The 25,394-nt window shown below is 41.3% G+C and overlaps 1 protein-coding gene across 1 annotated transcript in view; it reads right to left on the reverse strand.

Annotated features, from left to right (window-relative positions):
• The window catches only part of B3GAT2 (beta-1,3-glucuronyltransferase 2), a 71,043-nt gene that overhangs the window by 20,243 nt on the left and 25,406 nt on the right, over window positions 1-25,394 (reverse strand). Inside the window, exon 2 of the mRNA XM_012646069.1 lies at window positions 16,744-16,888. Coding sequence (XP_012501523.1) covers window positions 16,744-16,888 — 145 coding nt within the window. The remainder of the gene's footprint in view (window positions 1-16,743; window positions 16,889-25,394) is intronic.

The following is a 25,394-nucleotide window of genomic DNA, read 5'->3' on the forward strand; positions in this document are numbered from 1 at the left end:
GTTTGTAAATGATTGGTGATAATCTTTATTTAAATGCTTGGTAGAAGTCACCAGTGAAACCTGGAATTGGGCTTTTCTCTGTAGGAAATTTTATTGATTATTAATTCAATCTATTTGTTATAAGTCTATTCAGATTTTCTATTTCTTTCTGAGTCAGTTTTAACAGTCCTTCTAAGAATTTGTTCATTTTCATCTAGATAATCTAATTTGTTGGCATACAATTTTTCATAGTATTCTAATTTTTTTTAAACTTTCTGTAAGGTTGGTAGCAATGCTCCTACTTTCATTCCTGATTTTAGTAATTTAAGGCTTCTCTCTTTTTTCCTGGATGGTCTAACTAAAGGTTTGTCAATTTTGCTTATGTTTTTAAAGAACAAATTTTTTGTTTTATTGATTTTTTTCTATTGATTTTCTAGTCTGTATTTCGTTTATTTTGCTCATAACTTCTTCCCTGCTGCTGATTTTGGGTTTAGTTTTCTATTTTTCTAGTTTCTTATGGTATAATATCAGGTAATTTGTTTGAGATATTTCTTTTTAATGGAGGTATTTGAAGCTATAAATTTCCTTCTAAGCACTGCTTTAGCCCATAGTTTTGAGTATGTTGTATTTCCATTTTCATTCATCTCAAAGTATTTTCCAGTTTCCCTTGTAATTTCTTCTTTGACCAATTGATTACTTAGGAATGTGGTGTTCAATTTTCATATATTTGTGAATTTCACAAACTCCTTTCTTGTAATGATTTCTAATTTCATTCCAGTATACTCCAAGACGATATTTTGTGTAATTTCAGTTATTTTAAATTTATAGTGACCTGTTTTATGGCCTAGCATATCGTCTATCCTGGAGAACATTCCAGTGTACATTTGAGAAGAATGTTACCATTATTGGATGGAGCATTCTATAGATATTCATTAGGTTTAATTGGCTTACAGTGTTTTTAAAGTCTTTTATCCTAGTTGATCTTCTATCTAGTTTTCTACCTACTATTCAAAGTGGATGCTGACATTAGCAACTATTATTGTTGACCTGTCTATTCTTTCCTTCAGTTCTGTCAATTTTGCTTCATGTATTTTAGGGCTCCGTTGTAAGTCACATATATGTTTATAAGTGTTATATCCTCTTGATATAGTGTCCATTTAATCATCATAAAATGAACTTTTTTGGGATCTCTAATAACATTTTTGTCTTAAACTCTGTTTTGTCTGGTGTTCATATAGCCATTTTAGCTCTTCTGTTGTTGTTTCTATTGGCATTGTGTATCTTTTTCCATCCTTTTGCTTTCAAATTACTTGTGTCTTTGAATCTAAAATATTTGTTTTGTAGACAGCATAGAGTTGGGTTCACATTTTTTAACCATTCTGCCCATCTGTGTTTTGACTGGATTATCTCTACCATTTACATTTAATGTATAATAACAATAAATTAAAATTTATAGCTGCCATTTTATAATTTGTTTTCTACATGTCTAATGTCATTTTGTTCCTCGATTTCTCTATTACCACCTTCTTTAGTGTTAAACAGATATTTCCTTGTGTATAATTTTAATTATCTTGTCATTTAAAATTATTTTCTTAGAGGTTGCCATGGGGATTACAATTAACATTCTAATTTCTAACAATCTAGTTCAGATTAATATCAACTTAATTTCAATAGTATACAAAAACTTCGCTCCTATTTACATCCATTCATCCCCCCCCCCATTTTGTGCTGTTATTCTCATACAAATTGCAACTTTATACATTTTGTGCCCCTCAAACCAGATTTCTAATTATTGCTTTATGTAGTTGTTTTTAAAAGCAGATGGGGAAAAAAGGGGTTACAGAAAAAAATTACATTTATATTGCCTTTCAAATTTACCTATGTCATTATGTAATTGGCCCCATAAGCAAGAAAACTTTTTTTTATACTTTTTTTGGTGGTTATGTTTCAAATTCCCAAGCCGGTAAGAACTTTGTAACTTTCTTTTGCACTGACACATTCCCTTTTGAGTTTCTTTCCCAGAAATGACAAGCCTCCTTGCAGTCACAAGGTAATTACAAAGCCTTACACCACCTGTTTGTCCAGAGAAGACAATATAAGTGATACCCCACCACAGATTGTGCCCAAGGACCTACCTACTGAGCCTATGCACAAGGCTGAACGAATGACCAATATTAACCCCTGGCTAATTATAATACTAAAATCCCTGGACTGGGAGGAACTTATATGCCATTTTAAAATCATGGTATATATATACTAGCATGATTTCTCACTACACTTGCATGCCCTACACTCCACCCGAAACACATGATGATGCTCACACCCCTCATGCATTATTCATTTCACCTCCAAAAAACCCTGATCCTATTGATCGGAGAGACAGATTTGAGACAGTTCATACATGCCCCTCTCAGTAGATGCATCCACTGTAATAAATACTTTCTTCCTTGACAATCCTCATTGTCTCAATAATTGGCTTTCTGTGCAGCGAGCAACTTTATACCCACCTTTGTGGGTTTGTTAACAGTTACCTTAACAGTGTTTTCATTTGTTCACGTGTATTAGAGTTATTGTCTAGTGTCATTTCACTTCAGCCTAAAGTACTCCCTTCAGTATTTCTTGTAGTATTCCATGTGCTAGCAATGAACTATATTGGTGTTAATTGGGAATATCCTCATTTCTCCTTGGTTTTTTTGAAGGATAGTTTTGCTGGATATAGAATTCTTGGTTGACAGGTTTTTTTTTTCCCCCTTTTCTTCTAACTTTGAATGTGTCATTCCACTGCCTTGTGGTCTCCATGGTTTCTGATGAGAAATTAGCTGTTAATCTTATTGAAGATCTCTTGTTAATAATAGTCACTTTCTTTCGCTGCTCTCAAGATTGTCTCTGTCTTTGGCTTTCAGCTGATTATGATGTGTCTAGGTGTGGATCTCTTTGAGCTTATATGCATTGAACTTCCTGAAATCCATTGAGCTTCCTGGATGTGTAGATTAAAGTTTTCCATCCAAATTTGGAAAGTCTTCAATTATTATTTCTTTAAATATTTTTTCTGTACCTTTCCCTCTCTTTTTCTGGGACTCACAGTATGCATATTGGTACATTTAACTCATGAGACTCTAAGGCTCTGTTCACTTTTCTTCATTCTTTTTTCTTTCTGTTCCTCAAACTGAATCAACTCAATTTACCTATGTTTCAAGTTCACTTATTCTTCTGCCTACTCAAATCTGCTTTGAGCCCTTTTCCAGAAATTTTCACTTCTGTTAGTGTACTTTTCTACTCTAGCATTTCTATTTGGTTCTTTTTCAAAAAACATAACTTCTATTTCTTTATTAGTCTCCTCTATTTGTCAGACATAATTCTCATATTTTCCTCTAGCTATTTAGTCATTGTTTCCTTTAGTTGACTGGATATATTTAAATATCTGATTTAAAGTTTTTGTCTAGTAAGTCCGATATCTGGACATTTTCAGGGACAGTTTCAGGGAAAGTTGACTGCTTTCTCTTTTGTGTATTGGCCACATTTTCTTGTTCCTTTGCATTTTTTGTAATTTTTTTGTTGCTGAGTGTGGCCACTGAAGTCTATCCTCGGTTAGCTTAGAGGTCAGCTAAATATTGGACACAGATTTCCTTAAAAGCCTGGTACCAAAGAATCTCTGTCTTTGCCAAGATGTTCTGTGTTCATGTTGGGTATACTTCCAATACTCAGCCAGGCAATTTACAACTCTGGCTTAGCCTTCACTTCCTGATTGCACAGAGACTCAAGATCAGCCAGAGGGGTGAACCGAGGGTTCTGTAAGGTTTTTCTTAAACATGTACACAGCCCAGGGCACGCACACAGCCCTACACATCCACATGGCCTTCTAGATTCCCAGAAATATCTTAGAGCTTTCCATAGACCCCTATGGAATAAAATACTTCCCCATTTTTTAAGTTTTTTGCCAAGCTTGTTGTATGTCACAACTATTTGCATTGCCTCAGGGAGCTGTGATGGTAAATAATCACCACAAGTTGTTTTGGAAAAATGCCCCCAGAGAAAGGGCTGTTTGCATTGGGTGAGCTCTAAGTGAGATCAGATAAAGACAAGGCTTATGAGTAGACTTTTCTAGGGAAATGCTAGACAGATCAAATAATGACAATTCTCTTAGAATGCATCTTTGAATTAGTTCCAACGATGTTCTGTCCTGCCAGTAGCTAGGCTGCGGTTTCAAAGGCTACCATGAAGCTGGGGAGAAGGAGGTGGGAATAGGGCAAGTTGACCCACTACAATACTCACTGTTCTTACTAAGATTTAGCCAGTTGTTTGTTTTTTTTTAATAAATACTCCCCAGATTGTTGCATACCTTTGGTTAATTTCCATAGTTCTGAAAAAGTTGATTTTGACAAATTTTGTCAATGTTCTCATCACTTTTATGGAAGAGACAATATTCAGAGTCCTTACTCTGTCATTCCCAATGACATTACTGCCTTTCTCTTTTTGCAACTCCCAATCCCATTATCAGCCTTTGAGATAGAAAGTGGCAGCTACCCTAATGCAGGGCATGAAGTTACTTAAGTACTTTTCTTCATAATCTTATAGTTTCTAGCCCTGGCATTTCAAAACTATCCAAGTGAAAAATAAATATGTTAGTAGTATTGTTTTAGGAATCATTTCTACTAGATTTAAATCAAATGTAGAAAGAAAAGAGGGCTATATAAAAGGAATGTGTTTTTTGCTTATTTACTGTCATCTCTAAATTGCCACTGTTTGCTGCAAGTATTCCACTATAGATTTTCATGGTTCTAAGACTGAATGCTTACATGTCACCAGTGCTCTTTCACAGCCATGATAAAGACTCCTTCCCAACTACCATTTCCTAATGGGTAGACAGAAATGTAGTTTCCCACATTTACTTCTAATTATAATTTAGAATCATTTTCTTCTGATGCAGAAGAGAAATGAAAAAGCATGTCTTGGTTGTTAAGTAGGTCTGTTAATCTACTCCAGAACACTGACTGAAACTTGATGATTGCTTCAGGGTGAAACTTTTTTTTAATTATTGTCTAGTTTTAAAAACTCCTCAAAAGTTATTTAGCAGCCATCGTTCTTCATGGAAAAAAATATAACACTCTGCATTTCTAAGAAGTATTCTTTATAAATAATTCATTTAAATCTCTACTCTGAAAACAAAAATGCATCATTGAAAACTAAATCTTCTAAGGAAACAATTAGGATGATGAACAAGGATGGAAAACTTGACCCTAAAAACAAAGTATAATTTAAGGAGGCTTATTAATTGAATACCAAAAATATTCATGAATGATCATCTAGTGGGCATGCCTAACATTGAAGTGTGGAGGGGGAAATGGTTCTATTAGCTCAATAGCCAAAAAGATGATGATGGGAAATAAATAGTATATGGTGGAAATGGCAAAATCAACATGCTTCACACTGTGTGAGAGCTGCTGTTTCATCCTTTGTTTCATGTTTGAAATTGTCTACTTTACATTCTCCATGGTCACACTAAGCCACTTAGTCCAATTGAGAAAACACAGCAGAAGAGGGTGGAGAAGGTACTTATGCCCTGGTCCTCAACCCCCCATGAATACCAGTGAAATAATTTTTTAAATAGTTATTCTTCAAGGATTCACTAATGAAGCTGTTACATTTATACCACCTCCTGGTTTCATATGGAAGCTATGTTGGTTTCTGATTTGAAACCTTAAGAAGTTTCCTAAAGACCTATTTTAATAAAATAGTGTGGCAGTATAGGAGGGTAGCTGAGTGAAGGTTTTTAACTTTGAACCCAGGGCCTGGGTTCAAATCCTTGCTCTGCCACTTACTATTACAGTGACTTGGGGAAGTACTTTAACTATTCTGTGCCTCAGTTTCCTCAAATGTGAAAATGGAGACGGTTATCCTATTATAAGGTTTTTGTAAATCTTAAATGAGCTAACACATATAAAGCACACAAAACAATACTGATACATTAAACATTCTGTCTTAAGCATAATCATCAAAAAGAGATCTTTTTTATTCACCAATCTTATTCTAAATAACTTCTTTATATCATTCTAAATAATGTTACCTTTCATTTTTCATGTTCCCTCTGCCATTATTCACTCATTCAAAAAATCTTTACGAGCATCTTGTTTGTCTTTAACAGTGGTGATACAATACTCAATAAGACATGGTCCCTGCCCTCTGGCAACTCCTAGTCCCATTAAAAGAATAGATGTGGCATAAATGCTACAACAGACATAAGTAGATAACTTTGGGAGCACAGGAGTCGGAGAAGCAAATGTTGTCTGACTGGAATAAGGGAGGTTTCAGAGATAGAGTGAAATCTGAGATGGATTTTGAAGCACTTGAAGCATTATCCATCTACAAAGAGGAAAAGTAGTTTTGAGGCTGAGTATTAGGCTGGAGCATCGACGGGTGACAAGGCTGTAAAGCTGCTTATGTGCAGGACTCTGCACCCCACCGACTGAACCACACACTTTAAAATGGTAAAAATGGTAAATGTTATGCTATGTATATTTTACCACAATAAAATTGCATTCACAAGGAATACGGGCAATCTTTTCACTTATATTGTTGGTGGTGCTTTTCAGTTACTGTGATAAAAAAAAATTCCCTTCCTGGCCAGGCACGGTGGCTCATGCCTGTAATCCCAGAGCTTTGGGAGGCCAAGGTGGGAGAATCACTTGAAGCCAGGAGTTTGAGCCCAGCCTGGGCAACATAGTGAGACCCTGTCTCTTAAAAAAAAAAAAAAAACCTAAAAAAATTCCTTTCCTATGCTTAAATTCTCTTCATGCTTGACCCCAATGGAAGAAGTATTTTCTGTAGAATAATTCTACTGAGCATTCCCAAACTTTGTAATGAAGCCATCCTACATGCGACTGACTCAGTGGGTGGCACGGGGAAGGAGCTGACCACTAATGGACCACAGTGAGCCACAGGAAGGAACATGAGAGTAACTCTGATCACCTACACCAGCTGGTCTTATCCCTGGCTGCACTTTCTCATCATCTCAAGACTAAATTAAAAGAATAAAAACCAACCAACCCACTCCCCATACACCCAAAAACCAGACCCCACACCCAGAGACTGTATGATCTAATTGATCAAAGGTGGAGCCCAGGTGTGGGTATTTTCCAAAGCTCCCTCTGTAAGTCTTATGTGTAGCCACGCTGAAACCCACTGAGTTAGAATCTGCTTAGTGAGCTCTCTGGAGTACAACTTGGCATCCCCTCTTTGTAATTTCACCATTAAGAAATGCCGATAATGTCTCAGAAGCAACAAGGTTTAACTTTTAATTTTGATAATCCTTAAACTAGAAAAGAAAACCATGTTAAGATTCATGAATTCAGTAAACATTTGTTCAAGCTGCTACCATCAGGGTGTGCCCAGCCTGGAGATGCAGGGAGACGGGACCCTTTCCAGCGGCCTCGCGGGCTAGGAGAGGTAGCAGGTGGCAGGAAGGACACTGGTGCGCGCGCCACCGCGCGGACAAATGCGTAAGCGCAGGATGCTGTCCAGGGGAACAGGTGGGAGGGGCAGCTACGCTGGGTGAAAAATCAGGAAAGACTTCTCAGACAAAGAATTCCTACATCACCGGTGAGCAGGGCAAAGTAAATGGAAATCATCCTGGCAAACAGGGGAAGGCAAACTGACATTCCATATTCTAGGCTGGAGGGTAGCGTGTGCCGCTCTTGATTTACTCAGGCCCATCAGCCAGCTGACCCCAGCGGCTGGCCGTGGTTGAGGGATTCGAAATTGAGGCGGACTGACCTGCAGAGTGTTTGGGGTCGGGGTAAGTACGGCCACTCGGGGATCCCAGGACGAATGCCTGATCCTTTAACTCCCGAAGCCGGTGCAGAGAAATGTGTGGTAGTCACAGCTGCCGACCTGCGTGCCAAGGCGACTGGCATGTGTGCCAGCACCCAGGTTAGGGGTGCACAGCAATAATCCTTAATCCTAATTATTTACACTATGGAACAGTCTACCTCTACAACAGATTCCAAATGAAAACTATACCTACAGATGCTCTCCTAAGGACTCGTAGGAAAGTCAAAGTGGTAAAAAGGACATTGCTCCCCCTTGTGACTTTATTAGAAAACATGAGAGTCATTCTTTTCAATCCTTCCCCACGTGCCATGAGTAATTTGTGCAACGAATACATGTCTCATGTTCCACACAGACTCACTTATCTACAGAGGCAAGCTGGAACTTAACTGCACAAACACTTCGTGAATCTAAATGCCACAAATGGCATTTTCTTTTGAAAGCTCAAGTGCCTTCGTTTGTTTAGTTTTTCAGCTGGGAAATTATAAAAATGAGCACATCTCTGCTCCTAACAACTCTGTAATGATTTTTTTTTTTTTTTGGTTTTGATTTTCTCTTGTTGATTACTCTCTTTTGGGGTATTTCATCTAAAGCAAGGGCTGGTGTTTATCTCAACATGCCGTCCTGCATGCTGCGCCAGTTCGTCGAATGTTAACAAGCACAGGTCTGCCAGCCAGGAGAGAAATGAAGTTCACCAGGGGCTCAAAGCAGAGTTTACGTGTTCTTAAGTATTACCTTTAAGAGTAATTTGAAATGGCTTTGTGTGGATGCAGATTCGAGCATTCACAGAACAGCGGGAAGTTTTGCACGTATCCGTTCTCATTTGAACCTCACCATACTCCAGAAGGCAGGTGACAGGATCCCTAATCTACAAGTGAGGAAACGTATTTCCGGAGACCTTCAGGTTGTACAGCCTGCTTGTGTCTGAGTGGACCTGAGGGTCAGTGATTCTCCTGCCCCACAGGTGCCTGCGTGGACCTGACCACTATGATAATCAGTCAATCAAAGCATTAATCCAATTCATCTACAATGTGTGAGCCAACTGAACACAAAGAGAGTCTGATCTTGTTTCTTGGTTAAGAGACATAACATTCATGGAGTGTCCGTAATGTTCCACTGGATGCTTTGTATGTGATGTCTTATTTTGTGAAGAATTTCATTTTTCCTATTCTGCAAATGAAGAAAATGAAGCCTGCAAATGAAGGCTCAGAGACTAAGAACTCAGTCACTTGGCCGTGAGTGGGTGAGTTGAGGTTCAAGGCAAGTTGGGAGGCACCTCTGTAGACACGCCGATCTGAGCTGAACTCCAGCTCTGCCGCTTCATCACTGTGCTACCCTGGGCGAGCCGCCTGGCATGTCTGGGCCCCTGGTTCTTTATGTTTACATGTGGATAATAAAACTAGCACATTCTTCACAGAGTTGAATGAGGATTAAATAAGCAACGTAAAGTACCACGAATGCCTGAAGCCTGGTAAGTGCTTAGAAACAATATATAATTACTGAGTCTGTTGGACTTCCCTGACAAAAGGGAAAACTTTAGGTTTTCAAAAATTTTAATCTTGAATAAATGTTTTATTCCATTGAAATCTTGAGGGAACTCCAGTGTGTAAATGCAGAGCGTTAGAATTGAAGTGGGATGGGGCCCTGGAACGCCTCTCCCCACCTCCCCAGCAGCCCGTGAAGGGCTCCATGGATCCTCCCACTCCACCCCCACCCCGCCTAGCCCCATGTCAGCTGCTCCAGAGAAAGCTCCCCCATCACGAGCGCTCAGACGCGCGGGCGCTCCTCATCCTACGCACCACCTCTACCCAGCCCAGCCAGGGCCACGGCACACGCTCTCAGCCAAGCCTCTAGGATGCATTCATCCTGGAAATGGGTGAGACGTGAGCAGCGGCTTGCCTATTGTCCCCAAACTCCACCATCATCCCTGCAGGTCTGTAAGTTGTTAGGACAGAATTACCGCCCCCTGCCAGCTGCGGTCCTCTTCCAGTGACAATCACACTTCACTGACCTAAGCACAAAGTCCCAAGCTGGTCCCCAAACCCTGCACTAAAAGGCACCCTAAGACACATCAAATCACCCTACTGAGAACATTCAGTAACTTTATCTTTCTCAGACAAAACGTTCATGCATGGAAAACAGCACACCTAAATCACAAACGACTCCCAAGTGATAGGAAGGTCATTCCCTCCCTTTTCTTGCAGTATTAATATTCATGAAGCAAGGTAAAACTGTGACAGAATTTTGACTCTGCTCATTTGGCTTTGACGATCATCTGATCCAGGCTGGGCTGAAGTTAATCACAGCACTATCCACCAAGAAATGGTTTGCCAAGCAAATTAACCCAGGCAAAATTCCTTGTCAAAGAAGACCCTGTACAACTGTTATTTCCACGTCCCTTCAGAGAGTCCGCAGAAAGAGAGTTTTAGTGATCTGCCTAGAATTATGCCTTGGCCCTCTCCAATTCCATAGTCATCCGTTATAATCATTAAAACAAAAAATGTTTGCCCAGTAACCTGGCAGCGAGGATAGACACTCTGGATAGGGCAATTACGCAGCCACACCTGCAGGCTGCGGCTGTGGCAAGCCCGGGACCAGGGCTGGACGTGCAGTGGAGGACAGCACAGCCCGGGCTTGTCTGCAGGAGGCTGCATGCTGGGCAGGCGGGCGCGGGGCTGGAGGAGCGCCAGCAATGACCGCGAGAGATACAACGTCACCGTGCTGAGTGCTGTGGAGCCTGAGGGCACGGGGGTTATGGCGGGCAGAGGGCCCTCAGCACAGGCTTCCCTGAGAAGGTGGCCTGAAGCTGAGACTTGAAAGATGAGCAGGGCTGAGCCGGAAGCGAAGGGGACAATGCGCTGGAGGAACTGACCTTTGCCCCCAAAGACTGAGTAGAGGCTCGCAGGGTGGGCAAGACTTGGCAGGCCAGAGCTGAGGGCAAGCGATGGCCACAAATCTAGTTTGCATTCCCAAAAGATTCCTCCTGCTTCTGGGCAGAGTGGGCGCTGCAGAGGGCAGGTGTGGATGTAGGAGGCCCAGGCAGGCGCCATCACTGTCCTCCTGCTCCCCAGCCCCTCCAAACTCCACAGTCCTCTGCCAGGACAACACAGCCACAATGAACCCAGAGCCTAGAAACGTCAATCAGGTAATGTGATTTTCCCCCTAATACGCAGACTCTTATTTTTACCCAACTGGTGCTCTGAGTAACAGAATGTTCTAATTACGCCAGATCACCATCTTTTCTGCACATAAATTACAACTCAAAGGATAATACAGATTACACCAATTAAAACTAAACCAAACTTAAATGTAATACATCAGTTATCACCATTCTCTACAACAGAAAAGGTGTTAAAAAGATCTAAATGTCTGCTGATTTATAAGCATAATTTGAAAAAGCTTGTTAAAATTTTATAGGTCCCTAATAGCTGTGGTATTTAAGACCCTCTCCCTCCCTGTCCCCTCCCTCAGCCCCATTATCCTGTACACAGATGGCCTAGCCGCCCTCCCCCTTGCATCTTGCACCTGCCGCTGTGTGGTTTCCAAACCGTGTTTCTAATCGCATCAATCCTCTACTTGAAACATTTCAGACTCTTCAATATCCATGGAGATGAAGACAAATGTCTCATCCCACAATCAGCCCTCGCCATCCGACCCCAGCTTGCCCTTCCCCTCTCAGGGCCCTGAGAGCCACACACACCCTGGATTTCCCAGTCCCAGAACGCACCCAGCCTGGGACCCCTGCCTGTCCTGCCTGGGCCTAGCATTGAAGGTGCCTCTCCCGTGCTAGCTCGTCCACACACCTGTCCTGAACCTCCCCATGGTGGTTCTGTTTTCTCTTTAAATGTAACTCCCAAAACTTCCATTGGTACTGCACTTTCTATCTCATGATATGGTCGGTTATGTACTTATTAATAAAATAGCCATCCTCTCTCTGCTAAATCCAAAACTCCCCTGTCAGGGGCCGTACATTTCCTACAAGATCAGTGCAATTCTATGCTCAGTAAGTGACTATGGAATTCTGTCAAATGTTACTTCCGCCTCTCTGTTAACATTTGACATATGGGCGACTCCAACAACTGGCCCCTCCACCTTCCCAGCAAGTGGTTTCCTTACTGATCTCACCTTTGGTCTAGGAGTCAGAGGTGATGCTGTCTGGGTGAACCTGTCCATCTAAGGTCCTGATCCCCTTTCTTGGCTCTCTTTTGGGACTTTTGACACTTTTTTGTCTTAAAACTTCAACTTCTCCTCCATCACTATTCTCCTACCCCTTGAAACTGCCACCATCTCCCTTCCCTTCTCGTTGCTGCCACAAGTCTTGGAAGAGCTGTCTCCTGGCCCCTACTCCCCACTCCACCCCAGCCCCACCATCTGCCCCCTTCCCACAAAGGTCTCCAGCAACTGGAAACTACCACCAGCTGGAAAGACGGCACTAAGCCACAAGGCGAGGATGAGCTAGCTGTCACCAGACAGAAGGGCATAAACAGGGTGGGCCCCTTCAACAATCCTTAGAATCAGAATTTGTCAAAATCACACAACCTTCGAGCTGGAAGGGACCTCAGGCATCATTGCACCATTCGTCTTCCTAACGCACACGGCCTGGTCACTCAGCTCCACACCATCCCCTATAATCGCTGTCCTGCCAAACGGAACCCCCTTGATCCTTCCACAGATTAAACTTCTCCTCCCTCTTTGCTCTGCTAGACACCTAATGTTCCTCAGGCAATTCTGCTTCTGGCTCCCACACTCCCACAAAACTTCCTCTTCCACTTGAGATACCCAACAAACGAAGGAATTCATGATTCACCCACCTCTTCTCTCCAGCAGCGGTTGTCACCGTCTGCCCTGACACCCTCTTGCAGGGCCTTATTTCCTTCCCCAGCTCCTCTCCTGCAGCCATTTTAAATGACTGTTCCTAAGATGCAACCTGAGGCCACCACAGAATCTCCCTGTGGAGGCTCATCCAATCTCAGGGCTCTGACACAACCTTGTGCACAGGACTCCAGGCCAGAAAACGAAGTCTTGCTAGACTTCTCATCGTAAGGAAGAGATCTTACATCACGTTCTCCCCTGCTGCCCCTCCAGACCTGCCCTGTGTGTCTCTTCATTTGGCTGGTCCCAATTTGTATCCTTTATAATATACATTATAACGATTAGTACTTTTCTAAGTTCTCTAAGTCATTCTAGTAAATTATCGGACTTGAGGGGATTGGGCAGAAATGCAGGTGGCCTGGGAGTCCCCCATGTGGCTGGCTTCTGAAGTAAGGGCAGTCTTGTTGGAACCTACGCTCTCTAACTTGTGGGGTCTGCACCAACTCCGGGGGATTGATGCCAGGATTTCACTGCAGCACACCTCATTGGGTCTCTACCAGAATAGAGTACCTATGTGCGCCATGAACCGGACTGGGAACCGTGTATATTGTCGTTAAGGGAGCACAGGGCCCTGCCTGCCACCTCCTACAGTCAATATAAGGTGCATGCCAACGCTGAAAATTCCTAATAAATATCTCAGCCTTAATTTCTGAACTTGAACAAATTTACAGGTTCTGGTAAGGCTGAAGCTTACTTTAAGCTCATTTCTTTCAAGAAATCGTTCTCATTGACACCTTCCTGAAAGTGGCCAGGGTACATCTGTCACCCCAGGGTCTCACTGGCTTGGCAGAGCAGCTCACCACTGATCAGCTAGAAAAGTCAAATTCATGCTGTGGCGGGGCTGCCTCCCATGTTTTCTTTCCACTTTGTGGGTTGGGTACATTAATTTTTTAAAGTAGTAATCATTAGAAATTTGTTTTTATGTCATCCAGTGGAACAGAAATAATCTTTCCTTCTGCCATCAATGTTGTGTACGCAAGATAATTTCAAAGTATTGTTTCATGTCATCTGAGAGCAAAATTTCAATGCTGGGCAAGTCCAAGATGGCAATAAAAAGAAAGTGTAAGAACTGCATGAATGACACAAAACATCACGGTTTCAGTGTCTGACACTCGAATGAGCTTCCAGGGATGGGCTGTGTGATGACTTAATAGAAATACAACAGGACAGGCCCTGAGGTGCTTCCACTGAATATGCTCAGACCCACAAAGCAAGACACCTGCGGAAATGTTATAGTTTAGCTCTTTAAGTTTCAAGATTTTGAGGGAGAGGCAGGCAAGATGGCTGACTAGACACCCTGGTCGCCAGATCATCTTAGAAAAATGGAAAAGTTTTAGATGCAAAAACAAAACAAAAAACATAGCTCAGGTGCAATTATGAGGGAAAAGTGCCAGAACCTACTGGAGATCCCCCAGGAGGAGGCTGTGGAACTGAAAAAGAAGGAGCAAGATGTCGGCAGAGATCAAACCCTGAGAAAGGTGGGAGTCCTGTGGAAAGAGTAGGTGGGGGTTTTGTTTCTCCTTCCCTCACACCTCTGGCAGTCAGCAGACTCCCAAGATGCTGGAGAGCTTTCCTACCCTCACAAGCCCAAAAGCTGCTGCCACCAATGAACTAAAAGCTCTTGCAAACAAAGCACTGGGCTGCCAGTCCCCTTAGGGTCACAGATCTGAGCTGAGACGGCAGGCGCCATACTGCTTCTCCACCCATCCTGTGCCTTTGTCCTCCCCAGGGAGCTTCAGCCGCTCAGTTTTTGTGCCATTTGTTCCCACAAAAAACATTTCCCAACTCTAGCTCAGACTGTGGTGGCAACAGGGGCCAAGGGTCCTGGGCGAACTGTGTGATCCCAGAGCTTGGACATTCCTGGTGGGCTACCTTCTGGGGAGAGGGACAAAGGGGACCAGAGTGCCAGCTCTCCTCCATTCAGACTCTTTTCCTACCTCTCCACTCCCCTGCCCACTGCTGTGGAGTGGCATGGGTGCCCTAAGGGACAATTGAGACAATAAAGTTTTTGCATTAAGATCTAGGAAGAGTTACCCAATCGCCCTCACCTTGAAATGACCCATGCAAGAACAGGCAGACAGCCCACGTCTAAGGAGTCATGCCTGGGAAGTGTGTGTCAGAACAAGCTCTGGGACAGATCAGGGTCAAATGTCTGCCAGCCGCTGCTTGGGCGGTCACAATCCTCACTCTGTAGTCCAGGGGCTTCGGCTTTTCTTTGAGCTTCTCAAGGTGGGAAGCCAGCAAATGGCGGCATACATGAGGGGACCTTGGTTGTCTTCTCCTGCAGCTGCCTCATGTTACACGAGGAAACTAAGTCCCAGGGAAGCGAAAGGACTTTCCCTAACAGTCTCTAAATTTTCCCCTCAAGGGTTCACTTCTGGGCAGCAAGAGGGCTGGTTTTTAAAAGATCCACTATAGTCAGCCTCACATTTTCAGAACCATGGACTCAGACTGGATGACGAAAGGCCTCTTTTGAGAGACCTCAGGACCCTCCCAGGATGGCCCACCTGCTTCTCTGTCTGCCTCCAGGTAACCGCCTTGGCTAAGAAGCCAGGTCAGCTCTGGGGCTGCAAGAACTGAAGACCAAAGGATATGGCTGGGGATTGACAGAGAGGTGGAGAGGGGACCTGAGGGAGGACGATCAGGAAAGGGCAGGAGATCTAGACTGCCCTGGGGGTCAAAGACCACGGCACGCAGTTCCACAAAGCTATGCTCTCGAAATGTCTGTTAAAAGCTGAGTAAAAATCTCCCAGTTTGTCTTCTCCCATGATGCAGTGCAGTGTGACAGACCCACCACACGGCTATCCACGAGAGCTCTGCCCCCAGGTGATTCCTAGCATTCTTCATGATCTGGCTCCCTCGAATTTACAGCACTGCCAGAATAAAAGTGATGAATCCAGTTCAGAACACAGCCTTCACCCCATCAGAATTCTGAGCATAGAGACTTTGACTACAGTTCAGAAGCATGCACGGAAGATTGGGCCAACGCAGGCTGACACACAGACAGGGTTGTGCTTCAGAGCTGAAGATTGATGAGACCAATTCTGAAGCCTTTCTGCCTTCATCTTCTGGGGTATAGATGTCAGTGATTTTTTTTTCCCTCTGAGCCTCATGTTTCAAACTTCATGCTTCCACAGTTATCACAGGCATCCTTTTATATAACCCACAGAAAATGATTTGCTTTATGACTAAGAAGCATTTTAGAGCTTGTGGTCTACTACAGGTCTAATTCAATTCAGTTGGTTGTTCAGGGAATAATAACTTTAAAAGGCAGTTATACTTGAAGTTAATGAATGCTTGGAAACCAATAATCCAATTTTATATTTGGATTATATCAATAAAGCACTAAAATTATCACTAAGCATTGAAATGACTTGTCATTTATATCATTATGGCATTTATCAATAAACACGTGACATATTTTAATATATTGATCTTCTCGAGAAGGGAACCAAAAGGTTCCAGCTAACAGACCCCTGGGAGGCAGCAGCCAGGTCTGGCTTTCGACACTGAATCCCCAATCCCCAACCCAGGACCTGCCACATAAACGTTTGCTGCATAAACAGGTGACAAAATGGAACGCAATGAGCATTTTCTAATCACCCCCCGAATCAATTTCTACTTGAATTAACCAAAAAGTCTAGTTTAAAGGTTTAGTTAAATATTTTCTCTGCTGAATACGATATTACCTAGGGTTTTGTCCAGATTGGCCCTGTAACGCATTGACTGCCACACTAGAAAAAAAATTTCTTTCCTCAGGGCCATGGTGTTTTATTACAAAAATAGAATACAAACTTTGAAAACAAAATGATCCTCTCTAATTTAATGAAAAATTTGTTATTTTTCATTGTTTTCTGTGTGTGAGTTACATGCAACTTGAAAAATAGTACAGGCGGCTCCCAAGATAAAGAGACCTGTGAGTTACATACGCTTCACGAAGCCTCAGGTCAAAACTAGCGTGAGTTAAATACAACTCACACGGCAGTTAATGTGTTAAAGCTTCCTTCTTCTAGTGCACAGCATCGGAACAATCAGGCAGGTACAAATGTCCCCATCCACACTCCTCACCTGCCATGTCGATGGCAAAAGGCCTGTCTGCTCTCCAGCCGGTGTACCAACCAACCACTTTGCCATTTTCCACCAACGGACGTTCATAGCGTCGCCCACCAACCAGGCCCACGGGCCAGACAGAGACCTTGCGTGTGGTCCGCATCTGTAAAAGGGGAAAAGAGATGTGTTTTAAGTTTCCTTAGGGAAAAGAAGGGAGGAAACAAATGTGAGCTACCTAGCAGTGTGTGTGTGTGTGTGTGTTGGGGGGGGAGGTGTAGATTTTAAACACTGAAGGTTTCTGAACAGAATCTGTGTGTTGATGGACCGCTGCCCCAGTCCATGATGTTTGACTCTCCAGTGCCACGGGCTTTGCCCTCAGTCATAAATTTACCTGGTGGTTCAAGGCTCAATAAATATAAAGTGGGTGTCCATGCCTCGACATCACTTAGTTGAAGCTAAGGTGTGACTATCAAATATTTTCTATTTGTTTCAAAGTTGAATCTTTTAAATAATACTTCATATCTTCCAAAGGAAGAAGGTTTAATTCTTCTTAAGGCAACTTCATTACTCAGAGCAAAAACTTCACTCAGAGGAGCCACAGGAGTGTCCTTTCTTTGAACTTTTATTGCTATAGATACATAAAAATCTTGGCTGAGGACATTAATAATGGGATCCAGATAAGAAACGACACCGGGCATCCTCCAGAGTGACAAAAAGAAACATGCACCCTAAATGCTTGCTTCCTTTTCAAGGGCAACCTGGCCAAGCGAGAGAGAAGAATGCCGCCCGCAGGCAGCTGGAGTAGCTGATCCTCGTCTGGCGCACACGGTCACGGGTAGTGAAATCCTGGTTAAACACAACCCTCAATGGAAAGTTAATAGCCGGATTTGTTTAAGGGGAAACACATGCTCACAAGAAATCTTGCTGATACTAGGCAGCATTTTGGGGGACCACTACCACCTCCACCCACCACCTTCTTCCAGGGCATAGGGTAAACAGTCCATATAGCAGCTTAGTGCAAACTAGAAAAAGGTGCCCCTTCCTCAGGCAGACGCACTCCATGCTGGTGTCCATGGCTTGGCCATCACAGTACAAGCTGGATTTTATTCCCTTAGGCTATCTGCATGGCTTTGTGAGGTGGAGCTCCTGTGGAAGTAATTATAATGTCAACACCAATGCTTTGCCTTTTATTTGCTACGGAAATGAACTGGGTCACGATTAGTTAACCAGTGGTTCAATGATGATTATCAAGGAATTTTTTTTTTTTTGAGACAGAGTCTCACTGTGTTGTCCGGGCTAGAGTGCCATGGCATCAGCCTAGCTCACAGCAACCTCAAACTCCTGGGCTCAAGCAATCCTTCTGCCTCAGCCTCCCGAGTAGCTGCGACTACAGGCATGCGCCACCATGCCCGGCTAATTTTTTCTATGTATTTTTAGATGTCCGATTAATTTCTTTCCATTTTTAGTAGAGACGGGGTCTCGCTCTTGCTCAGGCTGGTTTCGAACTCTTGAGCTCAAACAATCCGCCCACCTCGGCCTCCCAGAGAGCTAGGATTACAGGCGTGAGCCACCGCGCCCGGCCAATCAAGGAATTTTTTCATGAAAGGAAGAAAAATGATATACTTGGGAAAAACTTTCAGATACAAATGAAGTGGAAGTCATACAAAAGTAAAAGTAATTAAAAGCTCCCGTTAGCCGAGCATGCCAACTTTACTTATTATTATTCCCACCTTGTTCTAAAAAGATTTAAGAGTGTGGAGCATTCCAGGTAATGATGATCTCACTGCATTGGTCTGCCTCAAATCTGAAATTACTATTTTTTATACTATCACTTTTTCAACAATTAATCACAATTATCTTCTGTTAGCTCATATTAAACTTCTATGATTTTTTAAATGCTCTACTGGTGGTACATCTGACTCTAGGAAAAAAGTTAATAAGCCTGAGGATGTTATCTTTAGAAAGGTCTGCTTGTAAGGTTGGCCCTAGCTAGCTTCTGGGAACTTGACTTTTGAATCACTTCCTACACAGATAAGGTTGCTTTGTCTGCCTGGGGCACTGAACAACTCCTTTCCTTTGGGAATCTGAAATTTTGGTGGCCCAGGGGTGCCTATGTGACCAGCCCTCAATAAAAGCCCTGAATTCTGAGTCTCAAATGGGTTTCCCTGGACGTAAACATTGTATACTTATGGTTACATTTTCATTGCTGGAGGGAAAGCGTGCTCTGTGTGATCCCCAAGGAAGGGAGAAGGAAGGAAGGAAGGAAGGGTAGGAAGCCCGCACGCGGATTCCTCCAGCCCCTGCCTGGTGTCTTTTTCCTTTACTGATCCAGCTGTGCATTCTTGCTGCATCCATGTAATAAATCCAAGCCACAAGTGCAACTGAGTGCCGTGAGTGCTAGTAAATCACCAAGCAGGTAGTGGTCTTGGGAACCCCTAAAATACTGACAGGGAATAAAATGCACTTTTAAAAAGTGTATATAATACATTTTGACATATGTAGGCATCACCACAATTAAGATAACACATCCAGCATCCCCCAGAGTTTCCCTTTACTCATTTTTAATCTATCCCTCCAGTCTCTCTCCACATCCCCTACCCCCAGGGAACCCCTAATCTTCTTCCTATCATTATACATTAGTTTGCATTTTCTAGAATTTTACATGAATGTAATCATACAGCATGTAGAGTCTATGTGTAAATACAGCTTCTTTCACTCAGAATAATGATATGAAGAGTCATCCATTTGCAACATGTATCAATATTTCATTCCTTTATATTGCTGAATGGTATTCTACTGCATGGATTATATCAATATTAAGGTTTATCCACTTACCTGTGGATGGACATTTGGGTTGTTTCGAGCTTTAGGCTATTACAGATGAAGTGACTATAAACGTGCATACAAGTCTGTGAATTTCATTTTTTTGGATAAATACCTAGGAGCTGAATGGCTGGATCATTCCATAGGTGTGCATTTACCTTTGTAAGAAACCACCAGATTATTTTTCCAAGATGGTTGTGCCATTTTACATCCCACCAGCAGTGGATGAGAGTTTCGGTTCTTCCACATCCTCACCAACACTTGGTATGGTCAGTTTTCGAGTTTAGCAATTCTAACAGGTGTTAGTAATATCTCATTATGGTTTTAATTTGTATTTTTCTACTGACTAACGATGTTGCCTATTCTTTCATGTGCTTACTGCCATTAGCATTTCTTTTCTGGCAACAAGTCTATTCAAATCTTTTGCTCATTTTTAAAAAATTGGTTGTTTTCTCACTATTGAGTTATTTATATATTCTGCATACAATGTTTATATACAAGTGTTCATATGATTTATAAATATTTTCTCCCAGTCTGTGGCTCATCTTTTCATTCTCATAACAGTGTCTTTTGAAGAACGGAAGTTTTTAATGTTGATGAAATCCAATTTATCAATTTGTTTTTTTATGGATCATGCTGTTGAGTGTTATATTTAAAATATCTTTGCCTAATATAAGGTCACAAGGATTTGCTCCTCCTTTCTAGAAGTATTATAGTTTTAGGTCATACATTTTGATTATAACCCACTTTCTGTTAATTTTCATATGTGGTATAAGGAACTTAACTGAAGCTTTTCTCCCCTATTTTTGTATATGGATATCCAAATTATTCCAACTATATCTAATTGTCCTGGAACAAGTGAACTGCTTTTGCATCTTTGTCAAAAGTCAATTGTGCATAAATATGTGGGTTGTTTTCTAGATGCTCTATTCTGATCCATTGTTCTATTTGGTGATATTGATGCCAATATCAATATCTGGATTTACCATAGCTTTATGAGAATTCTTATGACAGCTAATATTAGTCTTCTAACTTTGTCCTTCATTTTTGAAGCTGTTTTGACTGTTCCAGGTCCTTTAATTTCCATAAGTATTTCAGAGTCAGTTTATCAATTTCAGCAAATTCTGCCTGAGATTGAATAGAATCTATTAATTCAGTGAATCTTAATATTGTGTCTTCTAACCCACAAGCATAATCTCTCTGTATTTATTTAGGTCTTTAATTTCTCACACCAATGTTTTGGTGATTTAATTCTTGAATCAATATTAACACTTAATGCTTTTGTGTCCTAGGTCTTCTCCACAGGTGAGAAACATTCCAGAAAATTTACTAAAATTTTCACAAAAATATAGTCCCTCTTCCCCACTTTGGGACACCTTCAGGCTGCTGTTTTCCTCACATACTGCAGAAAATGAAAACATTTCAATTTTTTGGTTTTATATGTCAAATATGCCAAACACACAAAGCAAGTAAGTTAAACCTAACACAGGTTTGTTTTTTTAATTAACAGAATGGCTTTATATATAAGGCACTAAAAACAGTACTGTTTTTTTCTTGGGGGGGGGGGGGCGTATTTCCTTGAACTGATTACGATTTTTAAGCTCCTAAACCACTTTTGCCCAGAACACTACATTTTCAAATCTGTGAAAAACTGGTGGGCAAACCCCATCTCAGACTTCTTTCTGTGTCCTCTTGAGAGTGCATAAAGTTGTGCCCTGCATACAGCAGGTGCCAAACAACTCATGAGAAGTGTTTAAGCACCAGGTAGTAATTTAAACACAGGCCCACAGATAACAAGCAATTAGTACATGTCTGTGCTGTGCACGAGACATGCTCACAATTAAAAAGGAAGATAAACAATGAAAGAACAGAAGGCAAAAAATATTTTTTCCTAAAGCAGGAAAAAAGAAACTGTCATTAAAGAGAATAATAAAGTATACCTGTGGGACCACTAGGAAGGGAACAACTGAATATGGCCATTGGAATTAAGCATGTTCTGTGGCAGACTTTTCATTTAAACTGGGCCACGGAAGACATGTCAGATTTTGTCCACAGCATACAGAAAAGCCTAGGTAGGGTTCTAGGTAATGAGATGAATCAAAGAAGCAAAAGTTCTCATTTCTGTGCCAGTTTCACGCCAGAAAATGTAAGTTTTGCTTAGCGCACTGCAAATTTTTACGAGCGACTCAGAGCTAACATTTGTTCGTGTTTTATTTTTCCAGAGGGTTGGGTGTTAAAGGTGAGGCGATGACTATCTGAATGTAGGTGACGTGGCAGGATTATGTTTCCAAGTATGCTAAATTTTAACAAGTTGGTAATATAAATAGTTGGAAAATTTGAAGATTCAGATGCCCTTACCATCTATGTAGCGCTGGAGATTCACGGCAGAATGCTTCATCACAGAATCAGACACACAGCCCCTCCGTTCAGACCACTATACTATATAGAGTGTGCCAGACATTTCAAAGGAAAATAGCACAGCTATTTACAGAACGTCTTCATTTCACCCCTGGGATCTATCCTTTGTTCTATGTCCTTTTCACTCAATCTATGCTCTTTAAGGATTCCTTGGCAGCCACTTTCTTTTCTGAGGGGGGAAAAATATAACAACTGTGGCTATTAAAAGTAAAAGTACCTTTGTATAACTAAAACATTCTCAGTATTTAAAAGCTTTGTCACTTTCTTAACACAAAATAGCAGTTACATAACAGACACAACTTCAGGTGCTTGTTGAGAACTTCGATCTAAATAAAGCAATGGATATTATGACAAAGCAGCAATTCACATATTTATAAGAGTTATAATATTATAAACAGGTCTGGCCCCCAAAAGCACCCTCTTCCTATTTATTCAACACCAATTCCTCCTGCCACAACCTCCAATGAAATGGACAGGGCTTGCACAGCAATGTTAACCAACCAAACCCACAGCCAGAGTAATTTCCATAGACCCAATGGCCACAAAGGACACAGAAGATATATTTGGTGCATCTCCAAACTCCTCCAGGCTAAATGCCATTTACTCTTTCCCAGGGCTGGTGGTGCTTGGTTATTGCAACTGTCATCTGCTCTAGGAAGGAAAGAGGCAGGTAAGTCCTGTGCACTCCGTGTCTGGTGACCCTTACCAAAAACCAGCTGCTATTTCTTCAGCTCACTTTTCTTTCTGCAGCTTTAAGCTGTGTCCTTTTGTTCCCTCCTTGGGAGATGGCTAACAGCCAGCCCCAGGGACTGCAACACTTCAGAAGATCAATGTAGGTGATCGTCAGAATCCCCTTACAGTAAAACACAAAAAGTTAAACAAATGCCTTTAGCTTCCTTGAAGATATGCCACTAGTTGGAATCTTGTTTTATTTTTTCCAAAGGGAAATGAATAAAGTTCTTGATCTTCTGAAATTTAAAATGCTATAGGCAACTTTAAGGAGTAGAGTTACAATAAAAAATGTGGCACTCTGTATCTTGTTTTTTAAACTAACAATTTCAGTAGCAAAAGACAAACAAATCCCACCAAATCCGATAGGACCCAATGATCTAAAGACACAAAGAAAAGAGTAGAGTAAATACGGTAAAGATTTGAATACAGAGGTGAAGACTTGGAAATGAGGGTCCTTTCCAATTTCATGCCCATAAACACCAGATATTTTCCAAAACAGAACTACATTATATAACCCAACACACCCATACTTTTCTTTCTTTGGCAGAAGCTTGAAAATTAGCATAATGTCTGCTCTTTTCTTCACCTTTCTCACATCTGCCTCCTAATGATTTCCCCAGCCATTTCTTTCAACTCAATGCTATTCATGCCACACAGTGTCCTTCATATAACTTTGTTATTCTGGATCTTTTTTTTTTTTTTTTTTGCCTATTTTAATTCCCATATAGTGCCATCACCACAGCACAAACTTTTGAGGGGCATAAGCAAATTATTTTAAGGAGCTAAAAATTCCAGAAAGCAGAACTGTTCTTAATGTTATATTCTCAATCCTTCTCCTACCTCATTGAGCAGAAGATTGAGTCTAACATTTCTTCCATACCTCCTTTATTTTTGCAATAAATATGTACCACATATCTAATGTGTGTCCAGTCCTGTGCTAGGCCTTGAGCAAGTCAGACAAGGTCTTTGCCTCACAAAGCCAACATTCTAGGAAAGAAAAGCAATGATATAACTACAGTCATGTGCCTTATGGTGATGTTTGGTCACATATGACAGTGCTCCCATAGATTATAATGGAGCGGGAAAATTCCTAGGGCTGTATCTCCTAGTGACAATACAGCCCTTGTAGTGTGATGAGTTACTCACGTATTTGTGGTGATGCTGATGTAAAAAAAACCTAATGTGCTGCCAGTCGTGTAAAAATATAGCACATACAATTATGTATATCAGACTTGATGATAATAAATGACTATGTTACTAGTTTGTATATTTACTATGATTTTTTAAATCATTAAACTATATTCCTTCTACTTATAAAAAAAAGTTAACTATAAAACAGCCATAAGCAGATCCTTTATTTCAGAAAAAGGCATTATTATCATAGGAGATGACAGCTCCATGTATGTTATTGCCCCTGACGACCTTTCAGTGGGACAAGATGTGGGGGTGGAAGACAATGATATTGATGATCCTGACCCTGTGTAGGCCTACGTTAACATGCGTATTTGTGTCTTAGTTTTTGACAAAACAGTTTACAGAATAAGGATATAAAAAATATTTTTGTACAGCTGTACAATGTATTTGTGCTTTAAGTGTTTTTATAAGAGTCAAAAAGTTAAAACAATTTAAAAGTTTATAAAGTAAAAAAGTTATAGTAAGCTAAAGTTAATTTATTATTGAAGAAAAAAATTTTTCATAAATTTAGTGTAACCTAATTGTGCAGTGGTTTATAAAGTCTACAGTAGTATACAGCAATGTTCTAGGCCTTCGTAGTCACTAACCACTTGTTCACTGACTTGCGCTGAGCAATTTCTAGTCCTGCAAGCTCCAGGTGCCCTATGTAGGTGTATCTTCTTTTTTTTATCTTCTATACTACGTTTTTACTGTACCTTTTCTATGTTTAGATACACAAATACTTACCACTGTGTTACAACTACCTACAGTATTCAGTACAGGAACATGCTGTACAGGTTTGTAGCCTAGGAGCAATAGGCTACACCATATAGCCTAGGTGTGTGGTAGGCTTTGTGCGAGTACTTTCTATGATGTTTGCACAATGACAAAATCACCTAAAGATGAATTTCTTGGAACATATCCCTGTTGTGAAGTGATACATGCCTCTAAGTGCAAAATTAGTTACTTAATTTCCATGCTGATAAAGGCTATAAGGAAAATAGATGGTGTTGTGAGAGCATGTTATAGAAAATCTGACCTGATCTGGGATCTCTTATGGCTTCCTTGGGGATATTAGCAAGAGCTGAGCCTAAAGTATTAGTTAGCATTAACCACCATGGACAGGAAGACCAAATACCTTCAAGGAAGAAAGGAACCTAGACCCTATAAAAGTACTCACAAGCAAACCCAAAGGTCCTTACCCAACATATGCTATAGACACTCCCTGAAGAGTGTGGGCTAGGGGCTGGAGAAAAAGCACCATCTAAACAAAAGAAAATCCCAAAACAAGAAGTGGCAGCTGCTCCAGATGAGAAGGAAATCAGTGCAAAAACTCTGGAAGTATGAAAAATCAGAGTGAAAAGACACCCTCAAAGGAGCACACCTGCTCTCTAGCAATGAATCCCATCCAAAATGGAAACACTAAAATGACAGAGAAAGAATTCCAAATATGGATTATAAGAGATGGAAGAGCAAATGGAAAACCAATTCAAAGAAACCAGAAAAATAATTCAGGAAATAAA

This window comes from Propithecus coquereli, unplaced genomic scaffold (genome assembly GCF_000956105.1).
Source record: "Propithecus coquereli isolate 6110/MARCELLA unplaced genomic scaffold, Pcoq_1.0 Scaffold24, whole genome shotgun sequence".
NCBI lineage: Eukaryota > Metazoa > Chordata > Mammalia > Primates > Indriidae > Propithecus > Propithecus coquereli.